General features: G+C 31.2%; 1 protein-coding gene across 3 annotated transcripts in view; it reads left to right on the top strand.

Moving 5' to 3' along the window:
* The window catches only part of LOC143069128 (steroid hormone receptor ERR2-like), a 58,814-nt gene that overhangs the window by 15,995 nt on the left and 17,621 nt on the right, over window positions 1-25,198 (top strand). For all 3 annotated transcript variants that reach the window (XM_076243601.1, XM_076243603.1, XM_076243602.1), the window contains 2 exons: window positions 2,543-3,090; window positions 17,041-17,157. In XM_076243601.1, the coding sequence (XP_076099716.1) occupies window positions 2,604-3,090; window positions 17,041-17,157 (604 nt within the window). In that variant the 5' untranslated portion in view covers window positions 2,543-2,603. The remainder of the gene's footprint in view (window positions 1-2,542; window positions 3,091-17,040; window positions 17,158-25,198) is intronic.

Genomic DNA, 25,198 nt, shown 5'->3' with positions numbered 1-25,198 from the left:
TGCTTGTCAAATACATAAAGTTGTAAGATATGATAAATCTAAAATGTCAAGTTTGGTCCATCAAGGTGTCTTGAATTGGACATTAGGTAGAAAAACTTACCTCTGCTTAGTTGTTGGGGGATTTATCGGAACAATTTGTGAATTTTATATTTTTATACCGGCATTCAATTGTGAAAGAGGATTTTAAGACTTTTAAAGGTAACTTCTTTCTAGTAATTAATTATTTATTAACCTTTTATGTGGTATAGGAATAAGGAGATGTGGTATGATTGCCAAAGAAACAACTTTCCATCAAAGTTCAAATGAAGTGGATATAAGCAAGTATAGGCAACCATACATGTACAGCCTTTAACAATGAGAAAAAACCCATACAGTATAATCAATTATAAAGACCCAGACATGGAAAACATGCAGTGTATAAGTTTTTGGTGCTATGTTGAATTATGAAGTGACTTGTTTCTGCTTTATATTGAATCTCTTGTTTGGTATTTAGTTAAAGCAATACAGTACACAGTGGTTTTTCATTTGATTTTGTTGCTTAAAAGGTTGAATTTAGGGGTATAGTAAAATGAGGCACTAATTTATGGTTAGAATTTCTTTCATTAAAACTAGATACCTTTATAGCTTGTTGTTCGGTGTTAGCCAAGGCTCTGTGTTGAAGGCCGTACATTGACCTATAATGGTTTACTTTTTTTTTTAAATTGTTATTTGGATGAAGAGTGTCTCATTGGCACTCACACCACATCTTCCTATATCTAATAACCCACTGACATTTCTTCATCATTTCGTCACATTCAGACTTAGGCTGTGGATTTATAGGACTAACAATAAGATGACAATATCATGGAGTTCATGACTGATATTATGATATATATTGTTCACCCCAATCTATGTGACCTATATAACCGTGTTATCTAAACAGTACTTGATATGATTCTTCAAGATGCAAAACATGTCAAGTACATGACATGAAAAGTAGTCTCTTTAAGTTATGATATAATAAAGACTTTTTTTTAAAATTTCATTCTGTCCTGTCACTTTTTTATGGTAGTTCGTGCTTCATTTATCAACATAAAGCCTGAAATGAAAAACTCTTGTGAAGTATATGTGTAGTTTGAAGTAAGTCCATATAGGCTACACAGATTCTTGGATTTTAAGGATTTGTCTATTGGTGCCTATTAATCAGCATTAGGTTTTTTTTAAACTAGACTGTATTATCTCACATACTCTCTTGAACATAAATGAACTATTTGCCACTGGACATTACTCAAATACTCTCTTGAACATGAATGAACTATTTGCCACTGGACGTTAAGCAAACAACAATAAATCTTTTATTTCACATCCAAGGCTTACAAACAGTAGTAGCAAATTATACATATATATATATATTAAAAATCTCCAGTAATGATCTGTTTTATTTTACACTAATTATTTTTAAAGAGAATAACTGTAGATTAAAAGTGAAAAAAAAAAAATGGATTCTTATTGTATGAATATTGGGATTAATTATTTCTTTTAATTTTTTTGTTAAAATTAAACAAACAAATACCTGGTGCATTTATATCAGTCAACAGTATTGCTATGTATTTCAGACACTATTGACTAAAAAATGACTTAGGTAACAGGGTTTTCCAGAGCTTAAGGACATATAATGGCCTTACCGTCTAGAATGTGGAAAAAATAGCAATAGTAAACTATTATGAGCTTTAATTTGTGCTATTGATGTGAATAAGAGATACATAGATTTGTATTTTGAATGCTAATGTCTTGCAGCACACACATCTTCAAATCAGTTTTTCTGACTTGTCTTGATTGTAAAATTTCTAACTCATAAAGTGTCTTTTAATAGATGTCATTTTATTGATATTTACGAAGGCCGATTCGATGTGAGGAAGCTGAAATGGTTTGGCTTATTGGAGAAAAAGAGGATTATTTTGCTTATAAATCAAAAAGATTAAATTTTCTTTCTATAAAATTTCCATTAGTTGATGCATATATTTCATTTAGCTGACAAAATTTACATGTAGAGAGATCTTTAGGCAGTTTCAACTCGGTGACTTGTATAATAAGTATAACAAGACAAGAAGAAGTTGTGAATAATATGCAGTTTGAATGTTTAATTGCATATATCTGTCTATACCTGTCTGTATAGAATATTGTGTTATGATATACTTATAATACGACAGGTAAATCTACTGATTACAACACAGATATACTTATAACATAAGCCATACAAATTATTGGGTATGTAAAAGAGGCATTCAACTTACTATATGAACTGTAGTATTTATATTGAATGTTGATTATAGAATTGGCCATCACAATTTCTGCTTGGCAAATGTTCATTTTGTCGGAGGAAGGTGATGTAAATATCAGTCGGTATTTCACCTAGCTAGTGAGCTCACTCAACCAATACGGATATATATCTGTAATTTTAATTACTATTAATTGATATCGTTGTTCGCTGTATGAACTAGTTGGGAGTTATATATGCTATTGATTTTACGTTACTGATTTTGCTGAAATGGACTGTTTGTAGGTGCAGCAGTGAAGGATATATAACAGCTTGCAGAATTAAAGTATAAAGTTAAACAATACGAATGGAGCTTGATTTTACTGTGAAATGTGAACCTGGAAGCCCAATCAGTTTTGGAAAATGCTCACAACTATCTCTGGAGGAGAGTTTTGGACGAGACGTATTCGCCGAATTCAATACAGATGGATATGGATCTGATGGGTCGTATAACGGAAACAGCGGTAACACCAGCGGTGATGTCTCCCCAACGGGAGATTCCTCACCGAGTGCTGATACCTCTGGCAATGTATCGCCCTGCAGTACAGATAATGGTCGAATGGATTTCGAAAGTGCCAAACTTGACTTAGAAAATGGAAAAGTTGACTTTGAATCGTTACGATACGATTTTGATAATAACAAAGTAGACTATATCAGTTTTGTATCGGACGATGTAGAAAATGTAGATGGGCCAAAGAGACTATGCTTAGTATGTGGGGATATTGCATCTGGTTACCATTATGGTGTTTCATCGTGCGAAGCTTGTAAAGCATTCTTCAAACGAACCATTCAAGGTAAGTTTACATATATCAGCTAAACTTTTATATCATTGATTCATCCAGTAACTGTGTAGATGAAGATCAGCAATAAAAGCACTTTATCTTTGATTATTTGGTTGCTGCTAAAATTTCAAGTAAATCCGCCTCACATTCTTTCTTCAACAATTTGAGATGTTGATTTCATTTTGAAAACCAGAACTTAAATTTTAGTCATATATTGTTTTAAAAAAGCTTTTGATTAGAAATAATTTCTTTTGCTCCTTTCACAGCAAATTAAAAAAAAAAAATCATAAATTTTTCTTCCATTTAAAATGTATTAATTTCAAAGGAATTCTGCAACCTAAGATATTTTTTTTGCTTTTTTCTGTTATTCAAATACAATTCTCATATGGTAAATATACATATATATGTACCTTTTTCTGATTCAACAAATATATGGTTTTAAATTACTCCCTCACAATGGGATATTCTCTTCACTTCTATGTGTCAGTTAAAAACATGGTTTTCATAAGTCAATAAACCCACATTTTGACCTGTCATAAGACATTGTAATTTTATAGTATCTCCCATTGATTATAGATCCACAAAAAATACATGCTAAGGATGATAACCTTATGACAGGGGCGGATCCAACCATTTTAAAAAGGGGGGTTCCTAACCCAGGACAAAGGGGGGGTTCCAACTATATGTCCCCATTCAAATGCATTGATCGGCCAAAAAAAGGGGGGTTCCAACCCCCGGATCTGCCAATGTACGAGAAGGAACAGTAATAGTAGTTATTGTATTACATGTTACACATCTCCAAGCTATATACAGCCTTTAATATGCTTATTTACAGGATTTTAAGGTGAAGTGTGGAGTTTTACAGGCACATTTTTTTTAGCTTTTACATATACATGTAGTATTTGTAACCACATGGAAATAATAGTTGAAGAAAAAATAGGTATATAGGTACTGTTAGCAATTCTTATCAGTTATAAAGTACTTTGTTGTGAGATATAAACACTTTGACAGTACTGGGTTATTCATACAATCTATCATCTACTATATGGCAAGTGCACAGAAGTAGTCAAACTTGTTTTTTTGTTGGGTTTTTTTGTTTCTTACCACAAGTCTTGCGTTTTGTAAGCTTTTCATCCAATTGGAAATGATTGATTGCTCTAGAAAACTGACAGACGATGACGAAGGCGACGGATTGTCACCTATATATCTACATATGACAATACCAATTTCATTCAGGATTTATGTGTAGGCCAATTTATAGAGTAAATCTACAAGTTTTTAAGGCAGTCACGTTCTTCAGAGATGTTTTTATCATAGGGTCCTTACGTTTAGGCTTGCTACTAGTAACTGTCACATTGTTTACACATTATGTGAAAAAAAATTGAAAACTAAGTCGCGAAAGTGTCTCCCACTTTTGATAATTAAGCATTTATTTTGGGATACTTCATTAAAAGGACTACTTCTTTTACAATTTACTTAAGATTGTACATGTGAACACATACAAAATGACCTAGTTTTCAGAAAAAAACATATGTAAGCTTTATGACATTAAGTTTAAAACGTTGTCATTTAATGATATTTGAATTTATTACGGTGAACTTCAAGTTTGATATATATCCTGTTTTCTATTTAAATTGCGTTTGTCCCATCCTATAAGTAGTAAGATGAAAAAGTCATTACAAAAAGTGTTTTCTTAATTCATATTATTTTTCATTTGAAATGATTAAATTGAAAAAAATCAAATTTTTATAGCTAGATCATAATGATAGTAAATTTAAATTTACAAAAAATCACACATTAATGATAAACCCATCTTGTAGTAGGAAGTAAACGATTTGAAAGTACTTTAAATAGACCATACATTAACTAGAAATTGACTTTAACAACAACAAAAAAGAAGTGCCTTGGTGCAGTTTGCTACATCTTGAGGACAAGTTCACTGATACATTGTATTGCGTAATACATGTATAATAAACATCTTACACAATGATAGGATATTAGATGATTGGTGAAAGGGAACTTCAGAAATGTTTGGTCACTGGACAATTTCTAGTTTATACGATTTTATCTAGTTATTCCAGTTATTGCGTAATGTATCGCTCTCTGATGTAGCTTAAGCATGTGTTTCTATGAACATTTCAAAAGATATTGTATCCCCATGTATAATTTGATATGCGATGTGAGCCTTGCATATCAACAGTTAGTTTGTGATATTTACATTTTTAAAGCTTCTTGGCTGTTTACTTAAGTAATTGGCAATTGATGCATATTAAAATCTCACCAAGTGCTTCATTTTATATAAAGATTACCACACCATGATGAAAGTGTAGAGAGCTTTGAAACAATCAATTGGTAACTTTAATGTTTTAAAAGTATGGCTGTTTTCATTGCACAGGACTTTGATTGAGAGTCTGCTTAATTTTAATGTTACATAATTAACAGCCCTGCCAAATGTTTTATCAATAAGACTGTATTTGATGTCATAGATCTTGGAAGACCAAAGACTTCAGATTGAACGGGGAAATTTGTCATCTAACCAGACACTCCATCATTATCGATTAGGAACTCATCGCGGAAATACTATATCCTCGACAGACCAGTACGCATAGGAGAAATGAATGATAAAGATTGATATTTCTTGTATATTTCTTGTATGATTTTCTTACTATTATTATCTATGACTTTTTCTTTAATTCTAGATGACATACATTCATGTTTTCTACGGCCGTCATTACGAAAGCAGAACACTGTATTGTCATGCAGTGCCTTTCAGATCAATATAGTCTTAATTGATAGATAGTCTAATTTGTATGTTTATTAGATGGGAAGATGTGTAGATCTGCTATAAGAATCTGACTGTCACAGTTCTGACCTTGTCCTGAAACTAGACTAAAATCACATCAAAACTTTATCAATTATAAAACACATTATGTCAGCAATAAAAAAGATGGTTATTATGATGGGGGATAAGTGATTTCTGTCTAGGCGGACATCATTATCCTGTAGGGGATATCTTCTCTTGTCTAATATGTGTTTTATGGGTATTTATGGTTTTAACTTCTGGATGGTTGAAAGACTCTGCTACTTCTTTTGCCTTGTTGCTTTGTTGTCGTTTCTGGAACTAGCCAATAATGATGGAAAAGGTCATGCTAGACTATTGTTTGTATTTTAATGAATTTCGTAAATAAACAAATAATTATGGGTAATCGTGGTTTTAACTTTTTTTTGTGTAAAGGGCAAATGTCACTCTTGAATAATCACAAAACCCCTGTTTGATAGCTGGTAAATGCAATGTCAATTTTCCCCCAGTTTTTTTCACAAACAACGAAGTTTATTGACATTTAAGGCATAAAATATTTGTGATATATCTTGTTCACGTATTCACGTATTGTAGTAGATTTGTGTAATAACAAGAAAAACAGGTAGTAGCTCTATGATGTTTGATGTATTAAACATGACAGATCTGTTCAGAATTTCAAATTTAATAAATCAACAAAAAAAGGGTAAAGAATGGTGTCATTTTGTTTGAAGGCAATGCCTTACTTAAATCGTAACAATAGATCAAAGATCACAAAGCATTGGCCCGTATGACATAGTCTTTATTTGCCGTAAAAGGTAACCTACGTAATTTTTTGCTGTAATTGCATATGAATTATCGATATTCATCATAATGTATTTTATTTTTTTAGTTGTAATCTGTTCAATTGTCCACATGTACGCACACACACATTTTGTATTGTGATATCTGTTATATATATTGGTTAACCAATGAAAGACATTGATACTTATGTTTGAACACAAGATATTACATCAGCAGTGACGAGATTTAATTAAAGAACCCAGTCATTAAAATTCAAGTCCGAAGATCTTGTATATATATGTCCTTGACTTTTTATGTTCCATTTCGAAATTCCCATTCTTTATTTAGGCATATATTACATCATAAGTGTCAGAGTTTCTTTTTTTCACTTTTGATTGAAGGCTTATAGTCCAAAAACCAACTGTAACTCAGCGTAAGGGTCCTTGAACTTACACTTGAATCTAAGTATTTGTCATCATGTTCGAAAAACCAGGAAATTAAACAGGCATCTTAGTAAATATACAACAAACGCCAAATAACAGCTTTGAACAGGAATTTAATGAAGTAAAATTGGAAATTTTGTAATCTTTAAATCAATGAAACTGCTCTTAAATTGGTCTACAGTTTATTCAAGTATTGTTATTCAATACTTAAATGGATTGGTAAAATAAAATTCTATATTAGATCAGATTTTCTATACTTGCAGTGATAAATAATAATGATCAGACATTAAATCGTAACCACTGTAATTTGAGTTTGCATGTAAAAAGATATATAGACGATCTTTTTTGTGAGAAATCAATGGGGATATCTATTTATATCAACTGTACAGCAGGAATGCCAGAAAACACATGTTGTAGAGGCTGATGTATGACGTCTGTTCTATGATGTGACGTTGGTTCAGTTACATCATTAGAAAAATTCTCATTGATCCCTCATTCCTATTTCTATATTTGAGGCACTAAATCTGAGTATAATTCTCTGACAATTATAGTTTTTTTAAGAAGAAGATAGGAGTGCACCCAAACTGTCTTTCCTGTTCAGTCATGTGCATGTAGATGTAGCAGGATATAATGATCTGCACTTTTTCAACTTTTACTGATCAGGAAATGAAATTTTATTTTTCTCTTGTGAAATTGATTATGTAAATTTATATTAGATTTTGTTTGAAATTGATATACCCCAGTGCTGATCAAACCATTATTAATAATGAATAGGATTGGTCCTGATATACCCCAGTGCTGATCAAACTAATATTAATAATGAATAGGGTTGGTCCTGATATACCCCAGTGCTGATCAAACTATTATTAATTATAATTAGGGTTGGTTCTATGAAGTTTATCCTAGTGCAGGGTGTTTACATCCTTAAATATGTTAATCTTTAGGTGAGGAAAAGATTCCACAAAAATCAATGGGGTCCAAACTCCAGATCCTCTTCTCTACTTGAGGACTCTTTGGAAAATCCAGACAGCAAATAGTGGATCATAAATATTCTATAAAGTGCTTAAAGTAGTAAAATATTATTAACTATAAAAGGCCATTATAACTAATAATTGAAGTTATTAGTGGTGAGTGGTTTGTTTGCATGTCAAAAATATTAAAACACCCTGTATCGACAGTAAAACGGATTCTATCTGTTAAGGGCCTGTATATAGATGACAGGAACACATGGTATCTAGTGTGCACAAACGGATTAATCAAGAATGAATTTATTTCTGCCAATAAGAATTGATTACTTTGCAATATGACAGATGATTCAACATGTCTAATTAATAAAATATAATAATTATTAAATTGTAATTAATTCCTAAAAGATTATAGTACATTTTCATGCTGCCCTGATCAGGTTAAAAATGATTGGCATAACATGTCTGTCTTTGTGTCGTGAGGTAACGTTAAGTAGAATATTATATCATCCATGGTCATTGAATCTTCATAGATCTATTGTATAGGTAATCAAAAAGAATGTCAGGGGTTTAATAATCCATTTCTAGTTCTCACACAATAATATAACAGGTTTATTTGTAATGTTATGTTTTCTACTTGTAATTTTGAGCCCAAATGTAAATAAAAACCCGAAATTGACAATTGAAACTGTCTATATAAGGTTATTTTTGTTTGGTAAAGTTTTAAATAACCTTCTATATTCGATTAAGGAATGTTCTATAATCATGATAATACAATGTATTGAGAAAATTAATATAATTGTATATGGGATGATTTTACGTCATATACTATCAGTCGGTTTAAATTGTGGGTCGTTTTAGCCTAAAATTTCAACAGTTAAAAGCGGGAGATTATCTGGGTGTTAGGGATCAAAGGAATTGATGAGAATAACAATGCTTTTACTTTTATAATACTGAGCTTCTGTGTTTCAAGTAGAAAGTCCCCTTTTTCATTTTAACTCGTAGATTTACAAAGTTTTTGCAAAAGCTAAAAATTCAACATGGAGTTCTTTCCATTTAAAAGGGAAAAAAGTTTAGTTCTAAAAAAAAGTTGAATCTCTGACTATACATGTATATCTTGCCAATAAAACATACCTACCAACCTGAATTTAAAGATTTATTGTATCCCCCTTCACCAAGCTACCTTGACATATGATAAACCCCTCAGACTTATTCATTGTACTTTGGTCCAAAAATATCCCAATATCATGTATACCACCAATAGTGAAGGTATTCATTGATATAGATAATATATAAACTTGACTTTCTAGGGTTGACCCACTAACTTCTATACAACTACTATCATTGATTACATATAGATTATCAATATACCTCCATACATTGGCAAACAGATTTGTAAATGACTATAGTTTACTAGGTACATGTATTACTTTATCAACTCTGAAATTTCTCACATTATTGTGTCTCACTTTATAAAATTTGAGTAAATACATTGAACTTATATCAACCTAGCATTTGTTTGCATTTGATAAAATATTCAAAGAAAAAAACGTTTTGAGAAAAGACCTGTTTTATTTTGCTTTGGTTTGGTTTAGAATTAGTTTGAGTGTAGAAATAACATGATTCTTAAAATTTTCATACATGCATATATGTTTCATGTTGAAATTTAAAGAATCCTAGTATGGGATGATGCATACATTTGTTCAAGTTTGTTCAAGTTTTAATGTACAACACATATATATCATCCAATTTATGCTTTCAAAAACAATAAAAGTGCATGCTCCACTTCTCTTTTATCCATGCTTCACTAATTTGTATGAAGATCTTCTGATCCTGAGGTAGTCTTTGTGACCTATATTTTATGCATCACTGACTTAACATTTACATCCTCTCTCCTAGGTTGATAGTTGTCTCATTACAACATCTCCTGTATCCATCATATGTTCATGACACTAAAAGTTTGTCTATTTCAAAACCTTCCTGTAAACAGTATTTGTAACATGAAAAGGAAAAAAAATTAAGAAGTTAAAATTTCAGCTAAATTTAAATAACCATTACCTCAAATTGAAATTTTAAACAAACAAGAGGTCTTGATAGGTTTTGAGAATGAAATAATTGAGTGCTTTTAGTTGGTTTGTATTTGCTATTGGCTGGTATATTATAGATGGTATTATTGATGTAAAACTACCTACTTTTGAAGTATGAGAGGAAGACAAAAAGAATCTCTTCATGTTGATTGATACATTAAATCAAGTAAGGGATTAATTTATCATGATGTTTTCCAGTATATAACATATGATATATTGAAGCTAGCTGCCAGATGAAAGGTGTTAGGATGACAGTTTTTATTTGTGTTTATTCTTATAGACATCAGTATCGATCTTTTATATTTATATCCTCGTTACATCACATTCTGCCATTCTTTATTCCTGGGAATGTTCTTTTCTGCCATTCTTTATTCCTGGGAATGTTCTTTTCTGCCATTCTTTATTCCTGGGAATGTTCCTTTCTGCCATTGTTTATTCCTGGGAATGTTCAACTCAGTTCCTGTAATTACAAAGGACTTACAATACTGTGTGGCTGTTGTAATTATCGGTAATAACCACCAAATAGTTTGTTAATCGACTTAATATTTTGACATTATTTTGATACACCTACACACATTATTTAGGAGGTAACTGTAATGAGTTTGGCAGACAGATATTATGGATGTATAAATAGATATTTGGCATTCATACTTTCGATTCTTGTGTTAATGGCAACAGAAGGGTTGATAAGCCTTATGTTTTGAACAGTTATTATTGTTTGTTTTCATTGCCCTCAGCTTGAAGGTAAATGGAGTTGATGAAAAGCAATGACAAGTAAATTGCTTATTTTACTGCCTTCTGCTAATAACTTGTTGTACAACCTTTGTCTTAGGAAACATTAGCCGCAATTATTGGTAAACCATATACATTCCAATAATATACCAAAAGTATTTGTTAGGGGAAGTGCAGTCCTAAAATAAAAGGGGTGGGGTTTACCCTTCCCTTTGCTATCCTTGTACTGATGAGCCTACTTTACAGTAAGGCATACATTGGCTTGTCTTTATTCAGAGCTTTGTCCATTTGGTGGATAGTTGTCTCATTACTAAATGGCAATTATACATGTACCACATCTCCTTATTTATATAAACTTTAAAGAATCATTGTATAAGATCAAAAGTACAAGTGTTGTCTTTTTTTAACTGTAAATACCGTTTTGAAACAAGAGCCTGGTCTCATGTCTAAAAATATGGTACGAGTTTTTTGTCCTATACATGGCTTAACATTTAAATTATTTATCATTACAGCATTTTAATTATTTTATCTGTACATGTAGTGTCAGCAGTTAGATTATATAGAAAGTTTTGATTTGATACTTGTGAAAGCCATATGACAAATAGTCTATCAAGAGATTAGAATTAAGGAGATTAACATGTATAATTTGAAGAATTATGGCAAATTGTTTACTCCAGTGTGAAAATTAATCTTGTAAGTAAGATATATGAAATCTGCTTATTAAATACATGTGCCCTTGAAATAAAAAAAAACAAAAGCTTTCCGTGTTTTTTAGTAAGACATGTTTGATCATAACATGTTCTTTCAAGATTTTAACTGTAAAATTGCAACACGTCTGAAACTTTGGGAGAATGAAGACCAACTTCAGGGGGGGAGTTTCAGCACAAAGAAATGCACTAAAAACAACTAAAACATGTTAGCAGAAGTTGTGACTGAATCCAGAAATATGAAAAAAGATAAAAACGGCTGCAACTTAACACTACAAGCCTATCCTTTATTAACTCATTTATTCATCAAGATGAGAGCTAAGTCATTGTATTGATTGCAAAGTAAAGTTTGTTAAATATCATATGTTTGTTTAAGAATACTGGATCATAGCAGACGGTACACCATGACACATGACAATTTGCTTGGTTGACTATTGCTTAAAGGGAAGTTACCATGAGGGTCAAATTAAATTTCTTTACCTGCACCTAAACCAACATCTACTGGTCAAAAAATGGTTTAATAGCTACTGCAGAAAAGCTTATCATATGAGAATTAAATAATTGCATCAATTGAATATAATTTAAAAAAAATAAAATGTGTTTATTCGGTGCCACATGTTTGACTTTGTATGGCCAATCTAATGATGGTAAAACTAAAGCACAGCAGAGTTCACCATGATTAAAACCATAATGTACTTCAGCATGCTTAGAAAGCTTCCATAGAGTTTAGATAAACTTTTATTTTAAATATATATGCCCCTGAACAGGCATAAGCATCATGCAAATTAATGAAAAATGTTGAAATTGCTGCTGCAAATTAAGCCACTTGTGTTTAACTTTTAAAGATTATGTTACTCTTATCTAAATGAAAAATTAGCATTTCTTTCAAGAAAAAAACAAGAGTTGTTTTTAATCAGGGAGTACTTGGGGGTTTTACTTTAAATTATACAAAATTCCAGCCTTGAAAGTTCTGCCTACACAAATGCTTCTGTTTTGAAGATATTATTGACCTATTATGAAGTGCGAGTATTTATACCAGAACAATCAAAGTTTGATGTATTCCAGCAGTGAAGTTAGATCTATAATTTGCTAGCTGCCAGTAATGGCCTTCAATGAAATGGTATTTAATCAGATAATTTGTATAGATAGATAGCTCCAGGTATTACATTAGAAGCTTCATCAATAGTGCTGGTAATTTGCTGTTCTTCAATATTGTGATTTCCTTGCTGTATCTCCAGCTATTGGAAGTTCTGTATTGATTTGAGTTGTAGAGTTATGATATTGTCAAATCCCTTGTGGCAAAAGTTGAAATATCTGGAAAAAAAGAAGCACAAATTTGTTTAAAATTCAGAAACACTTTTCGTTTTGACGTAATGATGTATAATACCAGTACCCAAAGGGTTGTCTTGGTATAATACATATGTTCACCTTGACTTCTTCCATCTAACAGTTAGATCCAGTTTGAGGGTCTATAATTTGACCGTCAGGGATAGTATGAAGAAGCAATTGCATTTGCTTGCATCGGGGCAATTCATCTTTATGACTCATTCAGGGAGAGTCATTACTTTGCATATGAGGCAGCCTTGTTACAAGGATAATTTTTTGTCCTTATCCAGCAAACCCTTATTTTCAGATGCTGTCAATTTTTCTTTCTGGTAGGCAAAACTTACAAATTTTCACTGAACTAAAACACATTTTTGTTTAAGTGCCAGATGAAGCCCACCTCCAGATGTGGAATATTCTCCTGTGATGAAGACCAATTGGTGGCCTGTGGCTTTGGTCTTTGGTTGGGTTGTCTCTATGACAGTTCATTCCTCATTTCAATTCTCAATTTTAATGAAACATTTGACACTGGACATTAAGCAAGCAATTAAATCTAGATTATGTTTTGTTTTCAAACCTATGAGTAATATCATGAGACAAGTTCATGTTTGATAAGTTCATATGAACTTTTTACTTGAAATGTGATTATGCCCATATAAGACCTGATTGTAAGTCATATGTTTGCATTATCATGTCAACTTTAATTGATAGTTCTATATGATCAGCACCTCTTTGTTTCAATCAATTCAAGAAGATGACTAATTGTATACATTCTTTAAAAGTTAAACTAGCAGTTAATTTGATCTTTTTGTGACGATTCAGATCATTGAACGATTATCATGCCCTAAATTTTATGGCTGTCTGTGCTGTTTTAAATTTAACAGTTTTCACATTTTTGTAGTATTGATACATTATTATATTATCTATGTCTTTAATCATTTAATTGCCACTGTTGGCCTATATTTCAGTTCAATATGGTGAAGGACCTATTAATTGTGATAGATTGTTCTATTTTTTAATGGTGTCTTGTTTCGGCTGGTTTACCTCCTGGTGTATTTGTCTAATAAGGCAGAATTGCGATACAATACAAATTTGATCAACTTGAAACGATAATAAATTTAACTGTGATCCTTTTAATTCTACCTTTAAACGGCTAAGTAACATGCTTAAACAGATTGTATAACGGAATTAAATGATATGTAACGAAATAACTTAATCTCTAGACGTTTTTTTCTCATTTGATTTAATTGTACGTCGTGTGTTTTGCAGCATGTGCTCACATGCATAATTTATTGATACGAAATGAAAAATTCTATTAAAAAAATGTATTTAAAATATTTTATCAGGAAATGATTTAGCAAAATTTTAATGTTGACATTAATTGATTTCATTTGGCTTAAAACAAAATGTTTTGATGAATACTTAAATAGCCTTGTTGTTGATCCAGGATTTTTGAAATAGAGAGGACAGAAAAAATGTAGTAAGACCTTGATTTTTTGCTAGAATGGGGTCCTCAACCTTCCCTTTCCCTGTAAAATTGGTTTCTAGCTCATCCCTTTGGACTGCTTTCGTTTTGTAAAGTTGGTTAAGACATCCGTAAATATTCACTTTCATACTAAACCACACACACATATATATGGCATTTATATACGAGATAATAAAAAAGAATCCTATATATACTACCAATTGTTCTCAGGACTTGTTATGACCTTTGAATTATTTAAAGTTTTATGATTTAACATTTAAGAAGATGACACTGATTTACAATGTTGTAAAAACCATTTTGTTTCAGTTTTTCTGTCCCAATTCTTAAATTAAATAAGTAGTTCTTGAAATTTGTTAAAAGACATGACTTTGAAGAAACTATTGTCTTTTGAAGAGTTATTATTTAGAAGATAACAGAGACCTATATACATATATACATATTATATGGAATAAACAAAATATCAAGTTCAAATTCTTTGGTCCAGTTTTGCAACTTGCTCTTCCAAATGAATTTTGGCTCATTGTTTTAAAATGTGTATTTAATTTAGGCTGCCTGTGATTATAACTGAATAAATGATTTACAAAGCTTAATTATATAGAACTAGCTTTCATAACTGTTTACCGAAGAACCAGTTGAAATGCTGTTAAGTGTTGTTATCGATTGTACCAGTTATCAGTATCCCAGAAGAAATATCTTTGATTAATTCTCATCTGAACTAAACTAAATTAGTACCGTCACACTAAATGAATCTGATAATCGGTTAACATTCATACTTTGTATCGTCTTGTATTATTCTTGGTGGAATTTGAGATCAGTGCCTTGCACTTTAATCTAAATGTCAAGCCACTAAAAACACCCCATTCTGCTATCTCCTGCCAAAGAACTGCCTGGAAATCACGAGTGCTCTACATGAGACATGGATGTTGTTGATAAATGGGTACCACTTGATTTTATTAATTTTCTTTTGTTTACTTCTATCAAAATAGCTGTCTTGTAGCCTTGGCAATTGGGTATGAAGCATGCATTGGGAAATTCAATTGTGAGAAACAGGACCTAAGCTGGCTTTTAGAATTTAAAAAAAACCATTGTACAAACGTAACTGGCAAAAAATTTAGCAGCCTGTTCCATTTTGAGAATTTTATCTTGCCAATTGGAACCTGTGGTTCAATTTCTAAGAACCTATAGGAGAGGTTAGAATTTGCCCGTCTATTTTTACATTCTTTTCTAGTGGTCTGTTCTATATCCTTTGTGAAAGGTGTTTTTATTTAGTAGTTGTGTAAAATGATATAACTGTAATTTACAACGAAAATGAATATTTTTTATCAAGGACACTTTACTGGGGTTCGTGTTGTTTATTCTTTAGTTTTCTATGTTGTGTCGTGTGTACTATTGTTATTCTGTTTGTCTTTTTCATTTTTAGCCATGGCGTTGTCAGTTTGTTTTGGATTTATGAGTTTGACTGTCCCTTTGGTATCTGTCCCTCTTTTACAATGTTTCTTGTTTTATTTCAATACATATTAACCCTTTTCACACAAATTAATGAGGATTTTAATACCAGATTTCTGTAACTTTCATTGCCATCAATGATGCATTGGCCTGTTTAGAATGCTGAATATCTTGGATATTTTATTGTAAATGTCCTAGTGTTTATTCACTCCATTACCTGTCTTGGTTAATTAGTGTACTGTCTTTGGATATTTTATTGTAAGTGTCCTATAGCTAGTGTTTACTCACTCCATTACCTGTCTGGGTTAATTAGATTGCTGTCTTAAGTAAGTTATTAATGATCTAAATCAAGCCTTTATAATAGCTATATGCATATTCTTTCACAAGGAACAAGTTGTTGTCAGAACTACTGGTAATCATATGAAAAAAACTGTTATGCAACATGGACAATGCAAATGTTGATTTTCTCTAATTTTCTGTTGTAATTAAACCATTATTTGTGTATTTGCTGTATTATGTGATCAGTAAGGGAATGGAGTTTTTTTCCATCCGAAGATTTCCCTAATACTAGAGTTTATATACATGTATATAAATTGATATAAAAAAAAATCAGAAATAACCAAAACATATTGTACACCACAACAAATCTGCATAAGCCAACTGCTCAAAGACTGAAAGCCAAATATCAAAAACACCATACATGGCAAATAGTATAACTTGTAATAGGTATTATATTTAATATGGTTATACTTAAAGTTTCCTGGATAACCAAACTCTGCTATGGATTATGATTATTGCTCTTGCAGTAAATGTAAGAATGCCCTGTACCAGTGTTGTTGGGTTGCTAATGTTGTATTTCTGATGATGACCATGTTTTGTTCTGGATTTTCAATCAACGTCTTTCATCATTGTTACTTTGTTACACATAAGTCTTCACATGAATAGTGTTTTGGTTTTATGATCAGAACTATAAGGTCAGATTCTCTTTGAACTTTAAGCTTTAGTTTGTTTGATGTACCAATGCCTCAAAATCATATGCATCAATTATATTTTCCTTTAATTACAGATTGCTGGTGTCTAACTCTTTGCAGTGTTTGAAAAGAGCATTTTCTGATTGTAGCTTTAAGTTATGTATATGTGTTGGTTCTAATTTTTTTTATGCAGAATTAGTCATGAATTATTTTTTCTTGCAGGAAATATAGAATACTCTTGCCCTGCCAACTGGGATTGTGAAATTACCAAAAGAAGAAGAAAAGCCTGCCAAGCATGTCGGTTCCAGAAATGTCTGAGAGTAGGCATGTTACGAGAAGGTAGGTCCAAACAGAAAGGATAATAGTTTTGGTTGAATTTCCCAACGGGACCAAATACAGTTGTTGTCATATGACTAAATACCCAAAACTAGTCCCAGAACTGAAATAGATCACATAGGATTATGAAATTATAAATAAAATCACACGACTATTTATATGCAATTGATGGATGTTTTGATACCAGTGGGTAGAATTGTTAAAAAGATGAAAACCAGTTTGCATCAATTGTTTTGATCCTGGTTGATTCTATTGTGTTGTGGCACTGGTTTTTGTGTGCATTTGATAGGTTACTGTCTTGTTGGCCATTTTACTTCTCTCTTCCTGGTTCATATTAAAACCACAGCCACTAAAAATAAGTGTTCCTTGAAAAAAAAATAGAGTAGACTTCTAAAAGGGTATAAAAAAAATGTCTGGGTAGAAACAGTCTGCACGGTTAGCCACTAGTCCGATGCCCCAGACCAGTAAAAATTCATTTGGACTAGTTAGTTTTTGCAAAACTTTGTTTGGACCAATAAGAAAAATGTCAGAATATTGGTCTTCTTCGTACTAGTAGTTCAAAAAGTTTTTGGTGCAGACTCTAGAAATATTAGCAGAGGTGTTAATGTACTTGGTGTCATGAAATCTGGATCAAATATTTCAACTTAGTTTGACCCATTTACACAAAAGCTTTAATCAAAGATAAAGTACAACATTTCATTTAATATTCATTGAAATATATATATAAATTATGCTTAAACATACATTTCTTTCAAATTGGTAACGAACAGAAATAGGCACTTATTAATTTTCCTACAAAAAGGTTAATAATATGGGGATTTAATTTATTGCTTACAAAAAAGGTTAATAAGTTGAGGAAAGGTTGAAATAATGATTTTATATTCTTCCAAAAACATGGTCCTAAATATTGGTAAATTTAGAAATAAGGAGATTTGTTATAATTGCAAACTATCCACCAGAGTTCAAGTGACCTGGACATACTTTTTTTCTTATATCACTTTATGTTTACTGCACACATCTAAAGGACAAAAAACAAGTAATTAAACTTCATCCTTGAGAATATATTTACATACTCCATGAAAAGGAAAACAAATATAAACTGGTTACCTAATCTGGTTTATTAAGCAAATCACGAAGTGTGAACACATTAACATTGACTTTATAGGTAATATTGCCACCAAAGCCTTAAATGATAGAAAGTGTATTGAAATTTTATTGGCATAAATAATTTTATGAAGTGTTTGTTGGAGAAAAGTTTATTGAAATGACAAGATTAAGATTCGCTTCAGATTTTTTGGCAGTATGGTCTGTCTCAAGGTTGCTGGATTGATAGATATTTTGGCATGGTTATTTATCCCATTCATACATCTCACCAATGTTGATATAAGCAAAAAGGTATACATTCATCACCTTTGTTTACTATTTATACTGCAGGAGGTAAACAATTTAGATGGACATTAATTTTCCTGTTCGTATGATCGAACAAGCTTGATGGTTGTATTGATGGCTTTTGAAATACCGATTTTAAATTCGGATCATTCAAATATTAGAATTGGCGTGAGTAATCTGCTTGGCATAGAATCAAACCTTTTGTCAACCTTTGTTACTTTGTCAGCAGGATACCTTATATATATGCTGTATTTGGGTTGATTGAAATTTTAGTACCAGTATTTAAAAAAAAAAAAAAATGTTTTTTATTTTGATGCACTGTGTTATTGATACAAGGTTGAAGAAGGGATATTGAACTTGGCCCATCTCACGTCAAGGTTTTTCGTCTCGTGTTACATAAATATGCTAAACTAATCTGGATACAGTAATGCAAGGGAACCCTGACACGAAGGAATGCTTGTTAATGATGCTAAGCTCCTGCTATTATCGATAAAAGTTCAATCATGTTTGAGAGAAAAGAAATTATCATAATTGATCGAGTAATTGTTTGTGAAAGTTTTCTTAGATGGCTTTTCTCTGCAGTTATATAAGATGTAAGATATCTTTTTGATAACAATTAAAAAAGCATAGATATTTTTGGGTTTTGATTAAGCAGAATCCTATAAAAATCTTCCGTTTTAATAAGTTTCTGATTTTTAAATTAGAAATCTAAACTTGTCCCCATTTCCATTCTCAATTTTATTGTGTCAACTTAAATTTGCCCTTGGAAATTAATTTGCCATTTTCCTGCTCTAACAAAAGATTAACCACAAAACATGAAAAATTGGCATGAATTGAGAAAAGTACTTTAGCAACAGTGAAAACAACCTCCTACTACTTCAGAGGAAAACATATGTAAACTTGATCTGTCAGTTTGATAAGGAAGTAATTATACATGTAAATAAAAGAAAGAAAACAGTAGAGAGTCATCTTTGATTAGTATTCCATAGGAATCCATTATTATTCCATGGAAATCCATTAGTATTCCATGGAAATGACAGTAATTAATTAATAGTGATATACAATGTTAACTCCTGACAGTTTTACAGATAATGTTTTGTTTGTGCCTTTTATCTATTTAATTGTTGTATCTTTATTTATATCTTGAACGATTTATTTATTACTTAACACTTCACAAATGCTACGATTAATTAAGGGCCAACTCTTCCTGTGAAAGAACAAGCTAAAGCAGGTGCTGTGATTCCTTCCTCTCTCGCCTGATGAGATTGGAACCTCACCAATTACAATAGAAGTTTATGCTTTTATCTGACAACTGTTCCATCATTTCAAGGGCAAAATCTATATAAGTAATGGGGTATTAAATTCCAGAGACTAGGGAATTGTTTTCGAGGTAAACAATACAAAAACTTTTGGCAAACTGTAAGCATTGTTCTCATTATCATGAAATTTTAAGACTTAATGTCACATTGCAGCTACGGTCAAAGAACTTGTAGTTAACAAGCTTTCTTCATTCTTGCATTGGTATTATTATCAAGGTCTCGTGTTGGTAGAAGGGAGTACAACTTGAATTTCCACACTTGCCCTGTAATTAAGAGTTAATGTCACATTGCAGGTACGGTCAAAGAACTTGTAGTTAACAAGCTTTCTCCATTCTTGCCATGGAATTATTATAGCAGTGTCAAATAGGAAGGAGAGGGTCCGACTGAAACCTCCACACTTGCAGGCTTCCATCATTTCAACATTTCAGTTCTGTAAAAGAAGGCATTATTAATTTCTTTAATAACAAGCAAACAAACCAAAAAACAACATTAAGATTTCTATTTTTCAAGTTATATATATTTTGTGTAAAAACTAAATGAACCATGTAAATTTTCCGTAACAGCCTTTTCCTTTTATTAGTGCATATGAGTTAAAGTGATAAAACATCTTCATAATCAGTCATCTACAAAAACATATGTGGATGTGTCCCTCAAGTGTTTCGATTTTCTCTTTAAAAATTGCAATTTGAGAGTCAAGTTAATAGATGATTTCAAAATGTCTTTTCAAGAAAAGAATCTCTTCCATTTATACTTGGTTTTTAAGATTTTCAACAAATCAGGTGAAATCAATGGATTTATATATACTTATTTCAATATTTGCCCAGTAAAATAATCTTTGACCCAAAGAAAACATTGATTTATATCACAGCTGTGTAGTTATGGTTGTTTATAATGTTGGTACATTGGTACTAATTTGTAGGGCAAGGTGTGAAGATACTTATCATAAACCATGTAAGCACAATTAGTATCAAACTATTAACTATTACTGTGTTAGTTGTTCTGCATAATAAACAGTACAAATGACTTACAAGATGATGAGATGAACGTTCTGCCAACTTCAGAAGCAATTATCCATTTCATTATTATTTTTCAAGGTTCTTAGACAAAAATGTTTTCATTACATACCTTTTCTTTTTATGCTGATGAAAAAAAATTAATAATATTATTGTATAAGATTAAAAAAATCAAAAATATTTGTAAGTGCATTTATTGTTTTAGCTTTTCAATTTCAAATATTGTTCTTGATATAAATGACTGAATATTTTAAAATAAAAGAAAGAAAACAAAAATTCACTTGAAAGTTTGTACAAACATTACTGATCAAGGATAATTCTTTTTATAAGTTAGGTCATAGCACAAAGTCTAAGCAATCTGTAGGTTTCCATCATTATTTCTTGGGAACTTTGTGTGTAAAACAGGACCCACAAAATGGAGTTTGAGTAGGGCAGACACAAAATGAAATGGCATCTATTTTTACCAGTTTTAATAGATCTGCAGAACATTTCAAGGCTATTGAGAACTAATTGAAATGTAAAAGTAATTTATTTCTAATGATTATTATCATTTTAAGTCATAAAATAGATAATATGTCATGAAATTACATTTTAAGAAGATTTTTATCATTGAAAAACATTGATATCAATGATATTTTAAATGTTGTATGATAGGAATGTCATTTAAGCCAAGCATGAAGATATATAAGTGCCAAATTGAATTGTCAGTTAATTGTAAATGTTGTGTTAAATGAAGATATGACAATTAATAGAAAAATCATATTAACTTGCTAAAAATTAAAGCCTGCCTATTTTTTTCATGTAAGTTTTACACAGTATTGAAATGAGTAGGATGTTTCTTATGCATTATTTATTCCTTCGCCATTCAGTTCGTTGAAAAGCTTTTTGTCTTGAATACGGCCTTGGCAGATTCGATTTTCTATAATCGAAGTTGTGGGATACTTTGTAATTAGTCTGCGAGAAAATTCCAATCAAATTAGCTTTTAGTTGGTATATCGGCTTTTTTCGGTTTCTGTACATATAAATATCAATATATAGACATTCTTCATGTTTTTTGAAAGACCCTTAGAAATCACTGCTGCTGAGCCATTCGCTGTTCATGAAGCTTTTATAGCCAAGTGATTTGTGTGCTTCGATCAGTTTTCAAATATGACTTTAAAAAAAACTTTTAAAGCCAAGTTATTTGTGGGCTTCAATCTGTTTCAGAATATGATTTAAAGAAAGCTTAGCATTCATATTTTATATTTCTTTTTTGTGTAGAAGAAAAAGATTCTTTGAAAAAATTATTGTCCATTTACCCCGCTTATGATTATCCAGGATGTATAAGGTGGTAAATAAGCACACCGTCATAAAGTGATAACAAATCATGTCCTCAGTAAGCCTTTTAAATATATCTTTTAAGAATAGTTGAACTTTGAAATTACGAAATTTAAAGTTTTGTTTGCCAGGTCAAGGTTTGAATGAATTGACAAATTCTGATTTTCTCCCTATTTCCTAATGAATTTCTTCACAACATATTTTTGGTTTAAATTTTTTTTTTTTGGTTGCTTCTCTTTAGGTACCTGGCAGTTTGTAGTATAGTAAATATTGTACTTCAAAATGCAGTTTAATATGTTTTCATATAGGTTCGATGATAATTAAACAACTTTACAGTAATTGAAAGTTAGGCTGATCATTTTCACACACTTTTACTTAAAACAGGCTTATTTATAATGAGGATTTGAAAATTAAGCTATTTGAACAAAGTAAACTTCCTTCTGATAACAGACAGAATTTATTCAAATTTTCTTGTTGACAAACTTTAGTACATTTTATAATCTCATTTTGTTAAGCAAATTATTATTTAAATATGGGTGTATATGACGTCCACTTGTTTGACCTGCTTAGCGGTCAAGTATTGCGAAATGTTGGTGTCAGGGTTAATAATTAGTATGCGAACTATATCAACCCTAGAGCAATTTTTTGTTTTTATAAATTGGTGTATTGTGTAAATTACTATATATAAATTAGGTTTATGTCATGACTTTTAAGAAATAGTTTCATCTTTGACCAAAAAGCTATCTATCAAACATCTGTTTGGCCAACAGTTTGAATTAAAGGCCTAATTCGGGTTGTAATGAGTTTTTTAACCTTCAACCGTAGAAGATGTTTATCCCTATCTAACTTAGTGCAGTGCACCAATTATTTTTTTTTTATGTTATTTTCTCTTTGAAGTTTTCAAGAAATTAGGCAAAATAAGGATCTTTAAGGCATTTGAGATATCAAAAAAATTTTGTCTATCAGGTAAACTGTGAAATGCTCAGAAACAAATAATCCAGAATACTTTTCTTTCACTGATAGAATACTCATGATCATATAAAACTATTATGCCCCCACTTTTTTTATGTGTCCATACCAGGTCAAGTTATATGGCTGTTTGTCACCGTCTTGATTTATTTTATCTAAATGAGCAAGTATAAAGTTTTTGTATGTTTCTGTTCATTCTTTGCTTGTGTCTGTTGTTGCCATTTGTCCACATTTGGCAATGTAGAGCTTACTTTATTCTTGAAGTAAATTATATAATGACCTCTAGATGCCTGTTTTTGTTGAAACTTTGTGTTGGTTTGCTGTTAAGTATCTGCTATTATTGCTACCCATACAGCCTTGCAGAGGAGCCTTGGCTCACACCGAACAACAAGCTATAAAGGGCCCCAAAATTACTAGTGTAAAACCATTCAAACGGGAAAACCAACGATCTAATCTATATAAACAAAACGAGAAACGAGAAACACGTATATATTACATAAACAAACGACAACTACTGTACATCAGATTCCTGACTTAGGACAGGTGCAAACATTTGCAGCGGGATTAAACGTTTTAATGGATCCAAACCTTCTCCCTTTTTCTGAAACAATAGCATAACATCACAACAAAGAAAAACATACGATAAAATATCAATTGGCAGACTTAACTCAATCAAAAAAACTTGCATGAATTTTAAAGTAAAGGAAGTTCAAGAGCTAAATGCGAAAATAAAACCCTTAAATCTGAATAAATCAGGAAATATGAAATCCTTGAAAATTTATCATTTTTTGTTATCATACTTGGTGAAGATCTTTCTGACTACAATGTATTGTGATTACCTAAGAGTAATAATAAAAATTCTAACTTAATATAGAACAGTTATAAGAGCTGTACAACTACATTTATGATAAAAATGCTTACTTAATATAGAACAGTAGAGCTGTACAACTACATTTATGATAAAAATGCTTACTTAATATAGAACAGTAGAGCTTTACAACTACATTTATGATAAAAATGCTTACTTAATATAGAACAGTAGAGCTTTACAACTACATTTATGATAAAAATGCTTACTTAATAATTAGAACAGTAGAGCTGTACAACTACATTTATGATAAAAATGCTTACTTAATATAGAACAGTAGAGCTTTACAACTACATTTATGATAAAAATGCTTACTTAATAATTAGAACAGTAGAGCTGTACAACTACATTTATGATAAAAATGCTTACTTAATATAGAACAGTAGAGCTTTACAACTACATTTTTTAGAAACCAGATAGATTAATAACAATTTTTTTAAATTGATTGAGATAATGGTACGATTAGGCCTTTTTTCCTGCATAAGATCCTCTCTCATGTTGATCTTGCTGAACTACTATCTGCGGTTTACATAATAACTGAATCACGTTGAATGTCAGTGACATGCATGCAATATCAGTCATCTAGGTTGTCGTACACCTAAAAAAAACTATGTCAATTTATTAATAGAAACCGAGGTCTAAATATATGTAATATCTTGTATGTAAGGGCTATTTGATCAATCAAAAAGTTGTTATATTGCTGTATTTGGACATAAGTGATAAAAAGCCCTGAAGGAACATTCACATATATAGTTATTTCATTATTCTTAGAGAGAAAAAAAGCCTTGTCAGCAGAAGAAACTATAAAAGTGCAAAACTACTAGAAATTACTGATGGGGTTCTTGTTTGAGTTTAAAACCAAATGCCATTGTTTTTTGTTTGTTCTTGTGTGTGGTGCAGTTACAATACTGTCCCAGGTTCGTGATAGGTTTGACTCTTACAAACATGTTTATCTCATTCTTTATGGGCCAATCCCAAGTCAGGAGCCTGTAGTTGGTTAATGTCCGTCATATTTGCTTTTTGGAAATTGTTTTGTTATAAATTCAGCCATTAACTTTTGGGCTTGAAAAGTTTCACGTTTTTCATGTCAAGGTCTCTTATAGCCAACTGTACTGTATTGGTTTCTATCATGGTTGAAGGCTGTTAAGTAGCTTAAAATGGCTTATATC

Source organism: Mytilus galloprovincialis, chromosome 3 (genome assembly GCF_965363235.1).
Source record: "Mytilus galloprovincialis chromosome 3, xbMytGall1.hap1.1, whole genome shotgun sequence".
Classification (NCBI taxonomy): domain Eukaryota; kingdom Metazoa; phylum Mollusca; class Bivalvia; order Mytilida; family Mytilidae; genus Mytilus; species Mytilus galloprovincialis.
This window is presented reverse-complemented; position numbering and strand designations above follow the sequence as displayed.